Source organism: Rattus rattus, chromosome 2 (genome assembly GCF_011064425.1).
Source record: "Rattus rattus isolate New Zealand chromosome 2, Rrattus_CSIRO_v1, whole genome shotgun sequence".
In the NCBI taxonomy this organism is placed as follows: Eukaryota; Metazoa; Chordata; class Mammalia; order Rodentia; family Muridae; genus Rattus; species Rattus rattus.
Genome location: NC_046155.1, coordinates 100,376,320 through 100,397,902, shown reverse-complemented (window position 1 = coordinate 100,397,902; position 21,583 = coordinate 100,376,320). Strand labels below are relative to the sequence as shown.

The window sequence follows — 21,583 nt, the reverse complement described above, 5'->3', positions numbered from 1 at the left end:
TCCTTGGCAGGCTTGAAAGTCGAGGGATTGAAACTAATTTCCTGATCATCCTAGTCATACATTGTAACCTCTGTACCTGATGCTTTTCAACAGCCTCAGGGGCCTCACAGCCACCATCAAGGCAGGGAGGGGATAGATGGATACCCAGCCATGAAGAGAAATGCAAGGCCAAGAAAGGGCACTACCTCCAGACCTCCCCACTCTCAGGCTTCCCCACTCTCAGGCTCCCCCCACTCTCAGGCCTCCCCACTCTCAGGCTCCCCCCTCTCAGGCCCCACTCCCCCCCCCACCTCAGGCTCCCCCAACTCTCAGGCCCCCCCACTCTCAGGCCCCCCCAGGCTCCCCCCTCGGCTCCCCCCCTCAGGCCTCCCCTCAGGCCTTCCTCCCCCCTCACTCTCAGGCCCCCCACCCACTCCCCCCCTCAGGCCCCCCCTCAGGCTTCCTCCCCTCAGGCCCCCCCCACTCTCAGCCCCCCCTCAGGCTCCCCACTCAGGTTCCCCCTCAGGCTTCCCCACTCTCAGGCCTCCCCAACTCTCAGGCCTCCCCACTCCTCAGTCCCCCACTCTCAGGTTCCCCCACTCTCAGGCCCACCCACTCTCAGCCCTACCCACTGGCAGGCCTCCAGTCTCCCAGTCCTCTAGTTTCCTAGGCCAGAACTTTTTCCTTTAAAGACCTGAGGAAGCCCAAAGTAGGATTCTAAACCCCAGAACTCAAAGCAAGCTCTTTCTTCCCTCCTCACACAGCATCCATTTTAGGGGAGTAAAGGAAGGGATCTTAGGTTATCAAGAGATGGAGATGATCATCTGACTTCCACAGCAGAAACTTTACTGAGGCAAAAAAAAAAAAAAAAAGTACCATGGTCTTCTACTGTGAGACCCTGGCTCTACCCAACTAGGCAGCTGCACTTAGAGACAGAAAAGACCCTTCTGTTGCCTTAGGACTCGCCCTTGGTCTCCAGATCTTCCCCCAGGGGCAAGTCCCCTGCCCCCTCTGCTTCTTGCTCCCTGTGTACCAGCACATGGGCCGAGGAGGAAGAGCTGGACTCTCCAGAAGCCGGAGTCCCAGCCTCTCCTGTAGCATCAAGGCTATCTTCTAAGGAGACTTCGGTCTCCACAATCCCAGGCATCGTCAGCTCTGCGGGGGTGTCAGGGGCAGGGGGGCCCAGGTTCTGGAAGCTGTTGCGCACTCGGGTGATGTACCGACTGAGGATGCTGGCGCCATCCGGAGGCCGAGGCGCCCCTCCCGCCGCCACAGTCTTCTGCACACTGGCCACCTCGCTTTGCAGTCGAGACACAGTCTTGGTCAGCTCTGTCAGTCTGTTGCCCAGATCTGAGATGAATCAGGGCAGGTCTTTCAGAGGAGAGCCTGCCTGCTCAGTACCTCTTCTGTCTATTCGCACCCCACCCTACTGAATCCAGGGACACCCTGTCTGAATTCTAAAGAAAGACTGGAGGAACTGAGGGGTCAGGTAAATTCGAGCATTAATGGAAGGTCAGCGACAAAGGAGAAAAGCCTTAGCTGGGGTTGGTAGTGCAGGCTGGTAATCCCATCTAGTCGGGAGATTTCTTTTTTTTTTTTTTTTGGTTCTTTTTTTCGGAGCTGGGGACCGAACCCAGGGCCTTGCGCTTCCTAGGTAAGTGCTCTACCACTGAGCTAAATCCCCAGCCCCTAGTCGGGAGATTTCTAAGTCAGTCTAGGCCTCAAAGTGAGCTCAAGACCTGCCTAGGCAACTTAGTAAGACAGGAAGAAGGAAATGGGAGGGGGAGGCGAAAGGGGAGCTCAGTATCTGAGCACACAAGACTGAGGGAATGAGAACACAACATGTAAGTAAGTAAAGGCAGAGGAACCGAGTCAAGGAGCCAGATGGGTAAACTGTGCCTTTCTAGGGCAGAGAGGACGGGACTGGATCCTAATGGTGTGGAGTATGGAGGGTGGGAAGTCTGGTGTAGGCACTCTTCCCAGGTGAGCTAAGGGGAGAGCATTACAAGTGAGCCTCTGACCTTTCCGACGGGTCTCCTCGAACTCGCGCCGGGCAGTCTCTATGTAGCGCTGCACCAGAGCCTTGATGACTCGAAGGCGGTAGGACACACGTTCTCCTTCCCCAGGCCCTGCCCTTGCCCCCGGGTTGGTCTGCAATGGAAGGCAGAGTGAATTCTCTACCTTCCTTTCCATCTCTGCCCTGACCAAGAGTAAAAGAGAAAGGCAACATCGAGCAGGCTTTCTGTCCCTGGCCTGAAGGGAACAGTGCAGTCCTGCAGGACAGATGGGGGCCAACTGGGGAAATAGACTGTGAGAGGACAGTGAGTGCATGAAGACTGAGAGGTGGGTGTGGTGTGGGAAGGAAAGAGCCCTAGAGGACTGGCAGCAGTGGTCCAGACCAGGAAAGCTCTCATGCTCGGACAGGCTGAGTTACGGTGCGGATGACAGGAGGTAGGTGAGCCCCTTGGATGTCCAGCTGCCTCTGCAGCCTTCTCATTCCTCAGGGGGCTTTGCCCAAGTTAAATCACCCAAGCAGGTCTTACAGCCTCTTTGTCTGGAGCCCGGGCTTGAGGTGGAGGTGGCATGGATTATGTTTAGGCCGCAGGATGTGGGACTAGAGGTGTAGGAATCAGAAGCAGGAAGATGAAAATGGAGGCCGTGTGACAGAGTGGGAATTGGAAGCAGGCTCTCTGGGGACACACTGATGGCTTAGGTAAGACAGGTGAGGAAACAGGAGTCTGCAAAGGAACTCACGAAGGTCGGGATTGGGGGGTAGTCCGACTTCTTGGCTTTGCAACAGGAGGAGCCACAGCAAATGAACCGGAAAATCCTCCTGAGAGATCACCATGGTGAAAAGATGTTAGTGGGTGGGTTGGGGTGCAGGAACTGGGTGGTGTACAGGGGCCAGACCTCTGAGGCCATCACCTGAGAAGGTAGAAGGCAGCCTTTGGGGACGGCAGGATGTTAAAAGGCACAGGCAGCGTCAGACCCTCTCGGAAGTAGGACAGGTAGAGCTTGGAGCGAGCAAACTTCCACTCTACATCAGCATCATCCTGGGGACCGAGGCAGGAGGCTATGGCAGGTCCATGCTGGCATGGCCACTCTGCTCACTCAGGCGATGTCGCTTTTGCCTTCCCCTCTCTTATTCTTGCTCATGTTCCTCCCCACCAACCACCCACAGTCCCCTTTCCCATTCTCAGTGCTCAGTATATTCTCAGCCTGCAATGTCGACCCATCTGCTTCCTTCTAGTGTCCCCCCCCCTTACTTTTATACAATGCTCTAAAATGCTGCTGCCGCCACCACCGCCACCACCACCACCACCCACACCACCATCACCACCACCACCATCACCACCACCCACACCCACACCCATCACCACCACCACCACCCACACCACCACCAAGTGCAGAGAGCGTTAGACTTGGAGTCTGCCCATACCAACAACAGTGCTGAGATCCTTGTTGTTTAGAGGAGAAACTGTCCAGAGTCATAAAATAAAAGTGAGAGCAGGGCAGGACCCCGAGGGTCTCTGTACCCTGTCCCTCCCCACCTAGCCTGGCTTGGGTCACGCACCTCGATCTTCTGGAAGGAGTTGGTGATCATGGCGATGAGCATGTTGAGTAGCACAATCACCATGACGATGGTAAAGATGCCGTACATGGCCCGGCCCACGAACTCAGGCACCAGGAACTGAGGCATGTCCACCACAGAGTGCTCTTCCATGCCGAACATGGTCCAGAAGAGAAACTGGAACGTTTCGTTGAAACTGGCATGGTGGGCCAAACAGAGGAGAGGAAAACGGGGATCGGGTTGGGAGAGAAGCCTGGGTTCTACCCAGACACACTCCCCTCCTCTGAAGACACAGTCAAGGCCTTTGATGTCCATGAATCCGTATGGACCACCCTTGTGAATACAGACACTTGTGTTTCTTAGTTATTTATCTAAAAACTTATTTTACTTGTGTATTGGTGTGTATCCTGAGTGTGTGTGGGAGAGCACCATGTGGGTGCAGGAGCCTGGAGAGGTAGGAGGAAGGAAGCATCGGATCCCCTGGAATTGGAGTTACAGATGGCTGCGAGCCACTATTTGGGTGCTGGGAACCAAACCTGGGTCCTCTGCACAAGCAGTAAGCCTCTCAGCTGGTACAAGACAAGCAGGATCCTGTCCCGAGGCCTGCATGTTCTGGGGAAGGCTTAGGATGAGGGTGTGATGGGAAGAAGAGAGAATGGCTTATGAGAGGCTGTTACGAACCACACAGATACGGGCCTTATAGAATAATGCTAAAGTCTCTACTGTGGCCTTCCAACCCTAGAAAGAGTTCCAGACGGAGCGGGACATCGGAAGTATATTTGAAAAGATCATGTTGGTTGCTGTGACTGCAAGCGAGATAAAAGAGGAAGGCACAACAAGTTAAGAAAATTTCCTGGCCTGGGTGGGAGAGTACGTGTGCTGTAGAGCACAGAGGCAATAGCCCCGGTGCTGCCTCTTCCAGGAAGCCCTCCCCTCTTGGTCTGTCTTTCCCCCAAGGAACCCAACAGAATGCACTCATCAAGCGCTCACTGTCCTGACCATACTACTCTGCCCTCTGCCCTCTGACTCTCTGCGTCTTGGCTCTAGACCGCCATGGGTAAATGGCATTGCTTTTGTCACTCTGTCCTCCATACAGCATCAAGGGAGACCTTCCTAAGTTGACCCAATGCGATAGACCTCTACTTGCTAATTTTCCATATTCCTAGCGACCTGAGCCATACGCCCGCCATTTACCTCACCTGAGATCTCCGGCCAAAATGCTTTAAGGTTTGTTTACATTTTTTTATTTTTAATTATTATTATTATTTTTTTACTTATTTCTCTGTGTGCATGTATGTGTGTCTTTCTTCAAAACGCAGGAAGTGTGGAGGTCAGACGACTTGCAGGAGTCAGTTCTTGCCTTTCACCATGTTGTTCCTGGGAAGCCCCTTTACCTCCTGAGCCACCTCAACAGTTCTCTTCCCTTTTTTTTTTTCTTTTCTTTTCTTTTTTTTTTTTTTTTTTTTTTTTTTTGAGCTGGGGACCCCAACCCAGAGCCTTGTGCTTGCTAGGCAAGCACTCTACCACTGAGCTAAATCCCCAACCCCAGTTCTCTTCCCTTTGACACGAAGTCCTGAGCTGGCCTCGAACTTGTTAAACAACTGAGGATGACCTTGAACTTCTGATCCTCCTGTCCCTACCTCCTGCACTGAGATTATAGGCATGCATCACCATGCAGAGCTAGGAACAAGTACTCTGTTAGAAGGACGCAAGATAATAAATGTCAAACAAGTGACAGAAGTGGAGAGTCACTGTCTCAGACCACGGCAGGAACTCTTTCAGTAAAGCTATCCATGGCTGGGTGGGGCAATACACACCTGGCATTCTAGCACTTGAGGGTAGAGACAGGAGCATCAGTTCTAGATCATCAAGTCCAAGGCTATCCCAAGTTACTTGAGAGCCTATCTCAAACCCCACTCACCCTCAAAACCACCTTCAGAGGTTGAATCCGGTGGGTACAGATGGCAAGTAATCTAGGCCAGAATCCCTCCGTTAATAAAGGGCACCTTCCCAATGGAGAGGTGCTCTTCACCAAGGGCCAAATCCTCCTCTAATGTGTGGTGCTGCGTGCCTTTAACCAGCACTGGTGAGGCAGAGGCAGGCAGATCTCTGTGAATTTGAGGTCACCCTGGTCTATACTGCAAGCTCCAAGACAACCATAGCTACATAGTGAGACCCAATCTCAAAAACAAACAAACAAACAAACAACAAACAAAAAGTGTTGCAAGAGAAAAAAAGAAAGAGAAACAGATCGCAGCAAAACCACAATGGGCTGCTCAAACAGGGCGTGGGTGCCGGTGACTTTCTTCATTTAATGACTGGCATTTTTCAAACAGCAGGGTTGGAAACAAGGGAATGCATGAGTGAATGAGTTAGTGTCAGAGAGAATCAACGAGCTTGCACAAGTAAGAGAGTTAGTGCTAAGACAAAAGGCCTCAGCCTCCCAGCTCCCCGGCCCGCCTGGGCCCCGGCCTCGGCCCCAGGCTCAGCTTACTTGCCCAGCTTCTCCGTCTCCTGGTAGGGCACATAGATGTTGTTGAGGCCGCAGAGGAAGGCAGTCAGGATGATCATGAGGATGAACATGAACCTGTCAAGGAGTAGGATGTGGAAGGGTCAGAGTGTGTCTCCACCCTACAAGGCAGGCTCTGGGAAAAGGAATTGGGGAAGGGGAGGCGATGGCCTTCTGACTCTTTGCTTATTTTATTTTTATTTTGTGTGCCCTTTTGACTTCAATTTCTAGAAGAGGGACAAAGTGAGGCATAGAGTTGTCCAGAATTGGGACACCAGGGGCTGTTTCTGCTATTGGTCGTTTGTAATTGTGGCTGGGCTGGGAACTGTCAGCCTCCCTGCTGAGGGGAGGTTTGTGTTTCCAGATTCTGCCTCTAGGTCCTAGGTGGGGCTCAGAGACTGCTGGTGCTCACAGTTCTGTGCGAGGCACACAGCACAGGTCAAGCTGAGGATTTCAGAAGATCAGGGAGGAGTAGCCACAGGCAGGAGAGCACACACCGGATCATGTCGTCAATCATCTTGCCAATGGAGATCTGCAGAGTGCCCAGTGATTCGTGAGCTGGCAGAATATACGCCAATCGGGTGAAACTGAGCATGCTCGTGACAGCAAAGAGCACCTCGGCCAGGAACTGGGGGTCCTCTGTGCGCCACTCACTTCGCTCTGCAGGGGGGACGGGGAGGTGATTGAGTTAAGGCTCGCCTGGGACCCACGGCTGGGCTCAGGCGCTGTGATTTAGTCTCCATTATCAGCAGGACTGATTTAGAATCACCTAGGAGACACAGCTCTAGATAGATGTCATGGTGTTTCCAGAGAGGTTTTACTGAGGAGGGAAGACTGAATGCTGAACGTGACTGGGTGCCTGGACTAACTATAAAGGAGAGAGAGGGAGAAGGAGAGGGGAAGGGGGAAGAGGGAGAGGGGGAGGGGGAGAGAGAGAGAGGCTGAGCCCCAGTGTTCATCTGCTTCCTGACTATGGACACACTGAGACCAGCTGCCCTCTGCACCCACCACAACGTCAAACAACAAACCTAAACAAACCCTTCCTCTCTGAGCTGCTTTGCTGGGTACTGTACCACAGCAAAGGGAGAGGTGATGAGGACAGGCTCCTCACCAGCTGTGGTGAAGTATCGGCAGGTGCTGCTGTCTGAGGCGTCCCGGCAGTGCATGTAGGCAAGTCCAGCCAGGAGGAGGCGCAGTGCAAAGGATGCCAGGTACAGAGACAGGATGACCACGTCCAGGAAGTTCCACCAGTCCAGGAGGTAGCTTCGCAAGCCCTCGATCCACACCTCCTTACACTCAAACCACAGAAAGCCTGGAAGGGGACAGGAGGGTGTCCAGGGAGGGCGAGGAGAGGAGGAAGCCAAGCTCCCTTCCTCCTTCTAGGACATAGCCAGGCTGCAAAGGCAGAGCTTTTGTGGGAGTGGGGAGCTGAAACATCTAATCCATCCAAGTGCAGAGTGACCTTCTGGAACAAAAGGGGAGCCCCTCCTTGTTGCAGACGGATCTCAGGATCCACGTGACTGGCACAAGTAACTAGGCAGGTGATACTCGGAAAGCAAGCAGCATGGGGTGGTGGTGGACTACTGTTCTTCCTGGTCCACCAAATCATATTTGGGCAAATATTTAAGGACTCCTTTTTATTATTTATTTTTAATAGTTAAAAATAAATATTAAACATTTATCTATCGATGTGGGGCGTGTGTGTGTGTGTGTGTGTATGTGTGTGCGTGTGTGCGTGTGTGCGTGTGCATGAATGCATGGGCACTTGCATGCATTGCCATCACACATGTGTGGAGGTCAGAGGACAGCTTGTGGGAATTGGTTCTCTTCCCATCAGGTTCATCTCAGGTATTGAACTCAGGTCATCGGGCTTGGCAGCAAGTGCTTTTTGCTCACTGAGTCCTCTTAACCACTCACCCCTTTGAGACAAAGTCTTGCTATGCATCCCTGGTTGGCTTTGAATGTGCCTTAGGGTCCTGAGGGTTGGGGTTACCGTGATGCACCATAGCACCCAGTTCCGTTTTAAGATCTTGATTTTCAGGGTGTCTAAATGATTAGCCTGCTCAGTGTGGCCAAGTTTTATTGGGGCCCAGTGCCAGACGGGGCCACGAGGCCCTTGGTAGCTAGCCACAATAAAGGGCTTTCTCACACATACCTGTGACCCAAATCATATGCAGAGAAGTCTCCCAGACACTCTGGCTGCGGCCTTTGAAGGTGCTCAGCTGAGTCTCCATGACCAGAGACTCTCCCAGCAAGAAGATCAGGAACCACAGATAGGAGGCGGAATGAAGCAGGAACTTCAACACTGGGATCTTCAGCAGGCGGCCCAGCTTTGGGGGAGAGTATAAGCATGGCTGGCAGAGGCCTGTGGTTGCTTGTCCTTATAGCCCTCTAGACTACTTGGCTCCCACGTGAGTCTGCACTTCAGGTTCGTCTACTCATCTAGGCATGGACTAAGAACGTAGGATGCACGAGGCCTATCTCCTGTTCTCTCCTTCACAACCGCGTGAGGTGTTATTACTGCAAGCCTTCTTGTTGGGGGGTGGGGTGGGGTGTACCTCACAGGACAACTTCATACTCAACCAAATTGAAAGGTAAGATTTACTACTACTATCCTAAACCCGCTCCTCTCGGTCACCCAGTCGGGAGCCTGAGTGGCCCTCTCCACTCTTCGCCTTGCCACACTCTGGCAGTTTTTGTAATGTCCGTCCCCACCTCCAATCCACCCCCACACTCCCAGTGGAGAGCTTGCTTCCAAAACACAAACTAAGGTATCAGTCATCTTGTTCTTAGTACCCGGGACTTGGGCGCCAGCCAGTAGCCAATGCAGAGGAAGGGCATGGTGAGGAAGATGAGGAAGGCCACAAAGAGCTTCCAGATGGTGGTGCTTCCTCGCCAGCCAGCCAGGTTCCCACACCAGATGGAAGACAGCACTTGCTGGCAGATGGGGTGTGCTACAAACTAAGCAGAGAGGAGCCATGAGGAGAAGGCCACCAGGCAGGAAGGCCAAAGGAGCTGGTTGGAGGCAGAGCCCTACTTCCTGCCACAGAGGTTGAAGCCTCCTTTTGTCTCCATGCCAGCCCACCCAGAAGAGAGGGGCTTTCCTTGCCACGTGACCACGGGCAAGTGAAGTGATTTCAGTAGGCCTCAGTACGAATTCCAAGGCTCTTCACATCCATGCTCTTGAAGGCAGGCAGGAGTGGGTAGAACTTGGGGGTCTCAGTCCCAGACTTCTCAGTGTTCCCTGCCTCTGTAGGTATATGTAATAGATGTCTGGATGAAGGATCTTTGAGGGAAGGGGCATGGAATATGGGTTTCCTGTCATGAGGACCAGGTCAATGGAGAAGGCACACAGGAGAGCTTTGTGGGTCAGGCTATCTGCCTGGGAATGAGAGTCGGGCTGTCGGGGACTGGACAGGGATCCTGTCTTTAGCTTGGCTGTTGGGTAAGGCATCTAATGAGACAGGGGAAAAAAATCACCAGGCATTTAACACCTTAGTGCATAGAGTGAGGTGTTGTAGTCTAACAGCAGAAGTTGGGGCCAAAGTTATTCATTAGGCTTGAGGCAAAGGTAAGTCTGCGTGAGCTCTGAGTGTGGGATCCTGGTGGTGACTAGCTTTCTAAGGATCGTCAGTACTCAGACCGCATGAGCTCTGAGTGTGGGATCCTGGTGGTGACTGGCTTTCTAAGGATCGTCAGTACTCAGACCGCATGAGCTCTGAGTGTGGGATCCTGGTGGTGACTGGCTTTCTAAGGATCGTCAGTACTCAGACTGCATGAGCTCTGAGTGTGGGATCCTGGTGGTGACTAGCTTTCTAAGGATTGTTAGTACTCAGACTGCATGAGCTCTGAGTGTGGGATCCTGGTGGTGACTAGCTTTCTAAGGATTGTTAGTACTCAGACTGCAGGTAACCAGGGGAGGATGGGAAACTCCCCCTCTTCCTGTTAAGGGCTCATATGAAGGGCACTCACTATCAAGGTCTCAGCAAGTCCCAAGGATAGAGAAAGTCAAGGGATAAGGCTGACTTGGACATGCCTTAGAGAAGACAGGACAAGCGACCAGGGTAAGGGAGGGCCCAGCTGACCTGTTTCTGGTTGTAGTTGACAGCCAACCGCAGTCTTGCCAGGTTAGGGATGCCCTCCTCAAAGGCCTGGCCCAGGCCCTCAGCCTCAGGCTCAGTCTCACTATCCTCGCCCAGGTCATTGAGCACTGCAGTGACCTCACTCTGATTCCGGCACATGCCCAGCAACTCAAAGCCATAGTCCTGGCAGAGAGACTCCAGGGCAATGTACTGAGGCTGTAAGAAAGTGTTGTGTGCCATCAGACCGATCTGTCCCTGCCCTTCCACCAAACTGTGGGCCAGGGTCAGCTCTGACACCACCGGGTCTGTTCCTTTCTCCTGCTACCTCACCAATCCTGTGTGGCCTCCACTTACCTGATGCTTTCCCCACCGCATCATCAAGATACTGCAACCCAAACCCACCGTGCTTGCCTGCTCCTCAGATTTTCCTCTTCTAATTCCTGACCCCTGTCCCACTATGACTCCGACTTCCTATTTTCTTTAAACATTGTTACCGTGTGTGGTATGTGTGCAGGTACATACACACACACGCGTGGGCCAGAACGACTGTAGAATTGGTTCTCTTTCCACTTTTATTTGGGTCCTGGGTGTTGAGCGCAGGTCTTCAGGTTTGAGCAGCAGCAGCAGCCCTTCCTGCTGAGCCACTCCACTGCCCTACCGCTTACACTTGTGCTCATTTCGTTTACTTTTTCCGCCTTTAGATGGAACCAGTGCCGGCCGTTTAAGGAGATGCAGAAGAATGTGGAGTTCTTGGCTGCCTATTTCCCACTCTATCCTGTTTTATTTGGAGCTTTTTCTCCAGGGAGGTTCCAAGTCAGTCTTTGAAGGCCCAGGTTACCTCTAGCACTGTCCCTCGGAGAGGAAACATTTTTGAGACTTCAGTCTCTCTGCCTGTAAGGCATGGATGAGAATTCCTGGCCTGCCCATCCCATAGCTGTGTGAGGTGGGAGAGTCCTTTGAAAGCACTGCTCCTTCCTGGTGGGGACCTTTTATTCTCCTGGCTCTCTAGCCTTACTTTGTCCTAGGCTTTCATGAGACCCTTATAGATTCCCTGCCTAATGGCAGTCTTGAGGACTGAGGTATGGTCTGGCTTGGCACACGGGATGCCAAGGACTCAGCAATGGACAAACGGGATTGGTATAATGCCAGGCCTTGACCAGGTACTCCATCCCAGGTCCTCATACTTCTTGGGGGTAGGGCTGTTGAGGTAAGGCCTCATGTGTTCCAGGCTGGCCTACAACCTGCCAGAGATGCTCTTGAACTCTGACCATTCTGTCTCTACCGCCCAGGTGTGATGTGAGGCACCACGTGTAGTTCTGGGGATCGAAGTCTGGGGCTCATGCACAGGCACTCTCCCAACGGAGCTGTCTCCAGCCCCTCATGACGTACCTTTCACTAGGCCTTCAGCTCTACCTCAATTACCTTCTCTGCTCATCTTCTCTAACCAGCCTCTTCCACAGACAAGCTTAAATGCCTCTTCCCTTAAGAATCTTCCTGAATGGGCTGGAGAGATGGCTCAGCGGTTAAGAGCACTGACTGTTCTTCCAGAGGTCCTGAGTTCAATTCCCAGCAACCACATGGTGGCTCACAGCCATCTATAGTGGGATCTGATGCTCTCTTCTGGTGTGTCTGAAGATAGCTACAGTGTACTCATATTCATTAAATAAATCTTAAAAAAAAATCTTCCTGAAACACAAAAGCCATAGGTTACTCTTTCTTTTCCTAGTTTTCTGTGCAGTGCCCGTGAGGACCATCCACAGAGGCACTGAATAAAGTCCTGGGGGCATCTTGTCCCCCTTTTCCATCCATGATCACAAGCTTGAGAGCCCTAACACACAGCGCTCCAGGTGAGCGTACACTGGGCCTCCCCAAGGACCCGCTCTATTTGTCACATCTATGCCTGTTCAGCGGCTTTCTAGTCTTCTCTCTTCCCTTAGGTGGGTCTAGAGTACCCCTAAATACATCTAGAGAACCCTAAGGTAGAAGCTGCACCCCTCAAATAAGTCAAGTGTCCCTGGAGTGGCTGTCACTAGAATGAAAGCCTGTTCTGGATGAAATTAGAGCTCTTTTTTTTTTTTTTCTTTTTTATTTTTCGGAGCTGGGGACCGAACCCAGGGCCTTGCACTTGCCAAACAAACGCTCTACCACTGAGCTAAATCCCCAATTGTTGCTCTTAAGACAAGAAACTCCACCCTTTTTTTTTTTTGCCATTCCCTGTTGTCGTAAATAAATAAAAAAAAGTAAAAAGTAAAAATGTATACGAAAACCGGGGTGAATGTTTTCCTCAGGGTGTTTTTCCCTGCTAGGGTTCCACACCTCGCTTCCAGATATCTTCTGGATATCTTGGCAGAAACACAACCCAGCCACACACTTTCTTATACTGAGACTCTTTTAAAGAGCATACAACTGGTGTTTTTTACCCTGCTAGGGTTCCAACCCCCCAGATATCACTGGATATCTTGGCATAACTCAACCAACCACCTTACTTAAATTTGAGACTCTTTCTTAAAAAAAACCTCATTTAGCATTAAAGCAATCCAGCGTCTAGATTTGGCAGATCCACATTACACTGTCCTAATCCTAGTTCCCAAATTACTCATCCCTGCACCTTTATTTACCAAGTCTCCAGCTTCTTCTCCCCCTGTTCCTAACTCTCTCAGTTCCCCATCGTCTCCCCAATCCCTTTTCTTCTCCCTCCTGGCTTCCTCTCTAACCCCTCCTCAACTGTCAATCCTCACCCCCCTCCTCAGGTTCCACTCGCTCAACTGTCTCAACTGTCAACTGTCAACCCAACCTCTGATCTTTTTTCACTCCCAAATCTTGCCCAAATCACGCTTTTTTTATTTAACAAATTCAGAGAAAACCCCAAGGCAAACCACAACATTTCCCCTTTTTGTCCAGTTAAAAAACTTTTCCTATACATAGGTGAACTAAGCATCATTATTACCATTCTGCAATTTATAAAACCAACAATATGCTGATCACCCAGTCCACCAACTCTGTTCACCAACCATGTTATCCACACACATTCTTAAAGGCAAACCACAACATTTCCCCCTTTTTGTCCAGTTAAAAACTTTTTCCTATACATAGGTGAACTAAGCATCATTATTACCATTCTGCAATTTATAAAACCAACAATCTGATCACCCAGTCCATCAATTTTGTTCATTAACCATGTCATCTATACTAAAAAAACTATACTTGACTATATCCTGGTTCCCTATGCCACCCTAAACTACCCTAACAGATTTATCATCTTTCTCAATACCAAACCATTCGGGTTGTCTATGAGACTACTAGTCTCCAACCCACATCAGAAATCCAAGAATGATTAATATTGGCCTGAAAACATAAAGGCCAAAAACATGGCTTCCAAGCTTAGCAATTTTATAAAGACTCTGATCACCTGACAGTCCCCTTATTCCTTAATATGCAGAGCATCAGTCTTCAGCCTTCTGGCCCAGGATCATCTGACAGACCTTATCAATGCAGATTTTTGAAGGGCTGATCACCCTGCCCGGCAGAGATTATCAATCACTATTCACCATAATTTGTCCTTCTGGACAGTGTCTTGTCTGGTAGATGAATTGAATTTGCTCAGTGGCTGATTTGAGCAACTCCATTGATGTCAAGTTCTTCTTCAGTCTAAGGGCCTGTCAACCTCTAGTGAAATGATCTAGATGAAGAAATGTCAGGGACTTCCCTTTGAAGATTTCCCTATCTACATAGGCGTTTCTGAACTGTTAAGCATAGAGCCATTGGCCCTCTCTAATCAAGTATTTACAAAACCCATCTAAACTGACTTAGAACCATAACCTTGCCATCTGACCTTAGCTGGTACTGGTTAATCAACTAAAAATAATGTATAACAGCAGTTATAGGATAGGGTCTAAGACTTGTATTCTTAGATGCATAGTGGAGGCAATAAATGCCCATGTTAAAGTAAATATAATCTCAATTATAAATCAACAAGAAAGTATACCATTGAAAACCTCGTTTGTGTAAAATGCATTTCTATACCAATGAAAAGATTACAGCTTAACTTTGTATCAATTACAAATATTTTCTATCAGTGTAAAATATATGAAATTTTGTTTAAGAGTGTTTGCCAATCTGTTTTGTCTATTTCTAATTTTTCTATGTATTACTATATCTAAGAAGATACAAAAAGGAAAGGGTGTAGCAATCCCTGAGTTTACTCACTAGTTTCCCTGCCCAAAGCTACATTTATTACAGAATTCCTTAAAAAGAAAACCATTCCAAAAATAAATAGAACCATCCACCCTAACATAAAGGAAATGGGACTGACGATCTTCCTTGTCCTGCTTTCTAATGGATTGGGCAAGAATTCCCTTCTGGGGCCCAAGGGGTATTGGAAAATTGGCTTTAAAAAAGTAGGCTAGCAATGATTTTGCCTGCCAGTCATTCTGTGCTGAGAAAGTTCCCTGACATCTGACTATGACAGTCTGAAGGGCTGGATAAGTAATGTCCATTCTGGAAAGTTCTGAAAAGCAGGCCTTTAAATCAAGCTTTCAGTGTAATTAAGGAGAATCAAACACGTTGGACTGGAAAGTCCCGGAATCTCAGCATCCCAGAGTGTGTATCATTTCAGAGCTATCTTCTCTTCCTTCATCCCACCTTTTCAAAACTTTACCTATAAGCATTTTCAAATGGGATAAGCAGGTTGCACAGTTTAGTAAATAAAGATCAAAAAAAAAAAATACCTTTTTCAGGTTAGGTTAATCATATAATAAACCGTAACATAATTTTAAATACATACATTGTTGATTATGAAATTTGCACTCAAAAATATCACTGGCTGTTTATAGACATTTCAGTCTCAGCCAGTTCATACACGGAGACCTAAACAACCTCATATATACATCACCTATTTGTTGATCGTCTTAGTCTCCTTTTTCTTCTGTGTCTTCAATTCTAGTGTTCCTTCTAGGCTACATTGCCAAGATTTAATTTTCTCTTTCTGTTGTTCATGTTGTTCCATAATTACCTGTATCTTCTGTTCTAAGGCTAGAAATTTGCTATTTAGGGCTGTGTGCTGTTGTATGTTCTGTTCTAACATCCTTTCTAGTTCCTGTCTATCACTTTTCATTTCATCTTTCTGTCTCTTATTCTGATCTATAATTTTCTGTGTCTTTAATTCTTGTGTTTCTTCGAGGCTGTACTTCCAAGATTTAATTGTCTCTTTCTGTTGTTCATGTTGTGCGATTATTACTTTTATCTTCTGTTCTAAAGCTAGAAATTTGGTATTTAGGGCCCTGTCTTTTGAGAAGGTATAGTAAATCAGAAGAATGAATATTGCAATACTGGTAAATGATAAAGTGTCTTTTTCCTCAAAATTCTCAACTTTCAGACCATTCAAAATATCATTCCATAAGGCCCAAAAGATATTCATTATGTTTCTCATCTTTAAGTATCATAAAGTTATATATCTCTCTTACATCAAAGTAGTATCTGATCTGAAGCCCCTTGTACCTTTTTCTCCCTCTCCTTCAGAATACGTGCAGTCCTCTCCCATTCTTCGTGGAGCCTCTCCAGACCAGTCAATTCCCAATCCACTAGTACTCCTGCCTATTCTGGGGTTGAGAGGGAAGTAAACTTTATCTCAGGTTAGTTGAGTTCTAATGGTTTAGTTAGGCCTATATGTTGTCAGAAAATAAATAAAATAAAGTAAAGTAAAATAAATAAACGAAAAACCGGGGGTGGAATGTTTTCCCTCAGGGTGTTTTTCCTGCTAGGGTTCCACACCTCCTTCCCCAGATATCTTCTGGATATCTTGCAGAAAAACACAACCCAGCCACACTTTCTTATACTGAGACTCTTACACAAAGAGCATACAACTGGTGTTTTACCCTGCTAGGGGTTCCACAATCAGTGCCCCAGATATCTGCTGGATATCTTGGCATAAACTCAGCCCAGCCACTTACTTAAATTGAGACTCTTTCTTAAAAAAAACACACTCATTTAGCATTAAAAACAATCCAGCGTCTAGATTTGGCAGATCCACATTACACTGTCCTAATCCCAGTTCCCAAATTACTCATCCCTGCACCTTTTATTTACCAAGTCTCCAGCTTCTTCTCCCCCCTGGTGCCTCTAACTCCTCTCAGTTCCCCATCGTCTCTCCGACTCCCTCTCTTCTTCCTCCTTGCCTCCGTCTCTATCTCCTCCTCCCTCAACTGTCTACCCTCACCCCCCCCTCCACAGCTTCCACTCGCTCAACTGTCTCCAACTGTCAACTGTCAACCTAACCTCTGAATCTAATCCCCTCTCTCCCAACTCCTACCTCTGCCCCAAATCTCACGCTCTTGCCTTTATTTAACAAATTCAGAAAACCCCAAGGCAAACCACAACATTTCCCCCTTTTTGTCCAGTTAAAAACTTTTCCCTATACATAGGTGAACTAAGCATCATTATTACCATTCTGCAATTTATAAAACCAACAATATGCTGATCACCCAGTCCACCAACTCTGTTCACCAACCATGTTATCCACACCACATCTTGGCAAGGCAAACCACAACAATTCCCCACTTCTCAAAATTCCTAGAACACCCACCACAAAGTCCAGTCCTGTCACAGGGCAACAACAGAAATGGGGCCCGAGGGCAGGATGGAGTAAAGAATGTGTGTGTGGAGGGTGACAAACCTTAAACTCAGGCTCCTTCCGTGCAAGGCGCCTGAGCTCCCGGCTGAGCTGAAAGGCCGCCAGCATGGCATCCTCACTGGCCAGTGAGAGGTGAGCCCGGCTAGCAATGCCCCGGTAGGTGTTGATTCGGGATAGCGAGAACTTCAGCAGGTCATATCGGCGCGCATTGCTGCACTCGAGGCAGGCACAGGAAACTGGGTGGGGCCGAGCAATAGTGTGGCCCTGGTCCATAAGCAGCTGGGCAATCTCATACAGGTCCTTCTGGCAGGCCAGTGTGAGTGGAGTAACACCAGGGGCAAAGCGGGAGCCATCAATTGATGAGTCAAAGAAGGCTAGAGAGAAAGACTTGGTGTCTACTTTTCGACCTTTCTCCCGTTCCAGCCGAGCTAACAGGCGACGCACTACCGCTGGCTGGTTTGTGTCCACAGCCACTAGCAGGGCTTCGTGGATCTGCCGGAAGTCAAACTTGACATTGGCCAGCAGAACATCAGTGATGACCTCGTGGCCCAGGCGGATGGCCAGATTAAGGGCTTCCCTCCAGGAGCGGTCCTCAGACTCTTCCACATTCCGCAGAGGACCACCTGGCCCAGCACCCGAGGGATCGGAGCCTGATTCCAGCAGCTGCTGCACGAGACCCAGTTGGCCTTCCTGGATAGCACGCAGCAGTGTTGGGGGGAATTTGAGCTTTTTGTTCACAATCTCAGTCCAGTTGGGCTGTGGTTGGGTGAAGGAGAGAGGACAGCACTCTTAAGTTCCCAAGATAACCTTCTGTAATCAGCTATTATGCCTTCCTCGTCTCAAACACAGATCAGCAACACATACTGTCTTGTTCACCATTTTATTATGTAGACTAATGTAGGAAAAGCTAGTATGGGGAATATCTACTCAGCCCACTTCCATTCTTATAAAAATCAGACATAACAGGGCCCAAGTTAGTTCCCTGAAGAGAGGTGATTAAAGTGGGTGGTTGGGGCCGCAGTAGGCACCTAACCTATACACATCCGACAGGAATCCAGTTCCCATTTTGTAGCTGCTCATCTCTCTGAAGGACAAGTTCAGACATGCTCACACAGAGGGTCTTTAAGCTGCACTTTCCCTAAACCCTTTCTCTATGAAGGACTCTAGTAGGACCTTAAGGTGCTTCCCTTCCACGGGATACTCTCACTCTGCCTTCTACCTTGGAGAGCATCTCCCCTCCTTGGTACTGTTGCGTCCTGTTCTTCTACCAGGTCCAGCTCCCTGCTCTTTTCTTCTACGCCCTAGATCAGGAATCCAGGGGCTCTCCCACCAACAGCAGCAGGCTGTCCCTGCATCCCCCTGGGGACTGGGATGAGGAGGGGAGGGAAGCAAGGGTCTCTTACCGAAAGGGGATCCATGGCTGCACCCACTTCTGTGGGCAGGGGCTGAAGGCTTGAACTCCCTCCTGCTCTGCCTCTCCCTTGACTGCGGCTCACATCCTCTTTCATTCCCACTCAAAGCTCCACCCCAAGCCCTCCCTTCACCAGGACCAGCTGCTCTCTCCCTGCCCTGTACCTTGGGGATAAGGGGAACGGGTGTTAGTGCCACATGAAGACATCTCCTGGGGAAAAGGGAAGCGTGCATAATTCTTCAAAGCAGAATTGGACCATCGCAGCTCCAGGGGACCTTGGGGAGATACTGCGGTCCAACTATCTCAAATAGTTAGAACGAGATTTGCTCAAACTTTTACAGCCACGCCTATTCCTTAGAAGGAAATCTCTGGTTCCTTTAAGAACCCTGTGAGGGGTTTTTGTGTCACTGAACATCCATTCCACACCCATGGTAAGTAGTGTGAAGTTTCAGGGCAGTATCTGATTACACCTGGGGCAGACACCCATGAAAGATATAGAAGGTCAAGGTCAGATGGAACTCAGTGTCAGTTTCATGCTCAAGACTCACTCATCTGCCCAGAACATCATAGGACTTTATAATTTTCAGGCGGTATTTTCCCTGGTTGAGCCTCAGTTTTCCTTTCAGGGAAACGGGCATTGGAAATCACATTCTAGATAGTGTTCTAAGGCCTTGGAGAGATCATCAATTCTACCAAATATGTTCTAAGGGGAAAATATCCTTATGAGAATTGGGTACCATAGTGACACAGCCTTGGCAACGGGAATGGGGAGCAAGCTGGGTCCAAAGTGTCCTCAGGCAGGCAGAGTCCTGAGATAATCACTGAAGGGAGGGGACCAATGCTTCTTAGCCACAAGAGATCCATTCCCCAGGCTCCAACATCAAGAAAGGGTCAGCAGAATGTCACTGCTCAGGCTGGAAAAACTTCCCCACACACGCTGGCATGTTCTTCTATTTCTCTTGCCGAGAACTGTAATTCACAAATAGGGCATTGGACCCAGGAAGATGGTGGCGGCGAGCTCTCTGGGGAGGACACCCACAGCACAGACTCTGAGGAAGACAAGGAGGTAGGAGAAGCTGGCTGGGGTGGGGAGCTCTCTCCACAAGTGGCAGCATGCCGGGGAAGAGCCTCAATACTGAAGGAACCTGAGGAGGAAAGGGGACAATTAACCTGGGCCTGCTCTCAGGCTGAAGGCAGTGTCTGCTGCCACAGTGCCACTGCATGTTCGGAAAATCTCCCATGGCTGAGTATTTCAAACCCAAGAGACACTATCATATGTCTGTCAGACATTCATCAGACATTTACTAGGTGCAGAGGGATATGGTTGTCCTTACAGAACATTGAGTCTACTGGGAAAGGTCAGCTATGAGCATAAAGAACATTGCCACCAGGCTTGGGCAAATCAAAACACACTCTCTCTCTCTCTCTCTCTCTCTCTCTCTCTCTCTCTCTCTCTCTGTGTGTGTGTGTGTGTGTGTGTGTGTGTGTGTGTGTGTGTGTGTGTGTATAACAAAACTGACTGGTATGTGTGTACCATATGCATGCACTTATGGGAGCCAGAGGATGATACTGCATATCTTGTTTCTCCAACTGATTATTTGAGACAGGGTCTCCTATTGGACCTCACTAACTGTCTAGAAGGACACCCACCCCCATGGTGATCGATGCAGCTCACCTGTACAAATGGGACACTGTCCAGTAGCCTGCACACCACCGCCATCACTTTTGGCCTGAGGTCGGTGCTGTCTTTGCCTTGTCCTTCCTGTTGCCCTCCTATTTGGCTGAGAGCTTGAGTTGGACAACGGTCTGTGGAAGGAACAGTAAGGTCAGCCACCCGGGAGAGACTACAAAGGCTGAAGGAATAGAATCCAGAACAAGCATATAGGGGGTGGAGACAGGAGCTCAGAGTTCCTGTTTTTCCACTCAATATGACAGACGTGGAGGAAGGCAGTTAACCTTTGAGCAGTTGACAACAAAGTTTCTATCTTTGGCCTCAGTTTTTAAAAATTAATTTTGAGATAGGGTCCCACTATGTAGCCCTGTATGACCTAGAACTTGCTAGGTAGATCAGGCTTTCCCACAACTCAAGTTCTGACTCCCTGCCTTCTAGCTCCTGGGATTAAAGGCATATGACATCATGCCTGGCAGTTTTTTTTTTTGTTTTTTTGGTTCATTTTAGTTTTTTTTTTTTTTTTTTTCAGAGCTGGGGACCAACCCAGGGCCTTGCTTTGCTGGCAAGCGCTCTACCACTGAGCTAAATCCCCCAACCCCAATGCCTGGCAGTTTTTAATTTTAGAATTGAGATATTATATACATACCATAAAGGTAGCCTTTGGAAATATGGACTAAAGATACTTCCAAGCCGAGTATTTCTAGGACTTTTTTTATTTTTAGATTTATTTATTTCATGTATGTAGGCACTGTCTTCAGACACACCAGGAGAGGGCATCGGATCTCATTACAGATGGTTGTGAGCCACCATGTGGTTGCTGGGAATTGAACTCAGGACCTCAGGAAGAGCAGTCAGTGCTCTTAACCACTGAGCAATCTCTCCAGCCCTCTAGGACTTTTTTAAATCAACCCCCAAAGAAACTCCAAATGCATGTTAGTCACTCCACATTCATCTGTCTGTCCCCATAGATACCAGCAACCACTGATTTCAGGCTGTTCTGAAACTTGCGATCTATCCCAGTAGTCTAGCAGTCCTAGAAGCAGTCAAATGTACAGGCTTCCTGAATGCTAGGAGTATAGGCCTGAGACATAAGATATACATTTTGATCATGTGCAGTGTGCATAGTTTCTGATTCTGGTTCAGGTCAGGGCCAGTTTCTGCCTATCTTCAAGTCTGATGAATGAGGAAGGGTTTAGGAGATAGCGGGCTGAGGGTGACTGCTGCCTACCTCCTTTGCTCCTGGACTTTCCTCCTCTTCCCTCTGCTTGCATTGTTCTTCCTGTTTGGTTCTTCTGCTCTGGGCTCTGTGTTAGAAAATCTTGTTAATACTTCCCCATAACCCCAGTATGGTGTCACACGCCTGTAAGCCCCACACTCAGGAAGCTGAGGCTGGAGGGTGGCAGGCTCAAGGGCAATTGGGGATGAATAGTGAGACATTTTCTTGAAAAACAAAATCAAACAGTCTAGCTACTTACAAGAGGCCGCCATACTTTAACTTTTCTTTTGAGATATTCTATCTTAACTTTTTTCCTTTTTCTTTTTTAAAAAAGATTTATTTATTGTATATGAGTAGACTGGTACATTGTAGCTGTCTTCAGACACACCAGAAGAGGGCATCGGATCTCATTACAGATGGTTGTGAGCCACCATGTGGGTGCTGGGATTTGAACTCAGGACCTCTGGAAGAGCAGTCAGTGCTCTTAACCACCTAGCCATCTCTCCAGCCCAATT

General features: G+C 48.8%; 2 protein-coding genes across 5 annotated transcripts in view; both read right to left on the bottom strand.

The window, feature by feature from the left end:
* Positions 1-607: 607 nt before the first annotated feature.
* LOC116891780 (short transient receptor potential channel 2) lies at positions 608-18,281 on the bottom strand. Its single transcript, XM_032893122.1, has 13 exons — positions 18,173-18,281; positions 16,812-17,525; positions 10,145-10,357; positions 8,856-9,020; positions 8,215-8,389; positions 7,171-7,371; positions 6,557-6,719; positions 6,045-6,137; positions 3,554-3,746; positions 2,905-3,032; positions 2,734-2,812; positions 2,001-2,130; positions 608-1,329 (listed from the first exon to the last, which is right to left on the bottom strand). The coding sequence occupies exons 1-13, from the start codon at positions 18,275-18,277 to the stop codon at positions 935-937; spliced, it is 2,754 nt and encodes a 917-aa protein (XP_032749013.1). The 5' UTR covers positions 18,278-18,281; the 3' UTR covers positions 608-934.
* Positions 17,636-21,583, bottom strand: part of LOC116891781 (short transient receptor potential channel 2) — a 19,841-nt gene continuing 15,893 nt past the window's right edge. For all 4 annotated transcript variants that reach the window (XM_032893123.1, XM_032893125.1, XM_032893124.1 and 1 more), the window contains 3 exons: positions 21,081-21,156; positions 19,856-19,986; positions 17,636-19,325 (listed from right to left, as the gene is read on the bottom strand). In XM_032893123.1, coding sequence (XP_032749014.1) covers positions 19,090-19,325; positions 19,856-19,986; positions 21,081-21,156 — 443 coding nt within the window. In that variant the 3' untranslated portion in view covers positions 17,636-19,089. The remainder of the gene's footprint in view (positions 19,326-19,855; positions 19,987-21,080; positions 21,157-21,583) is intronic.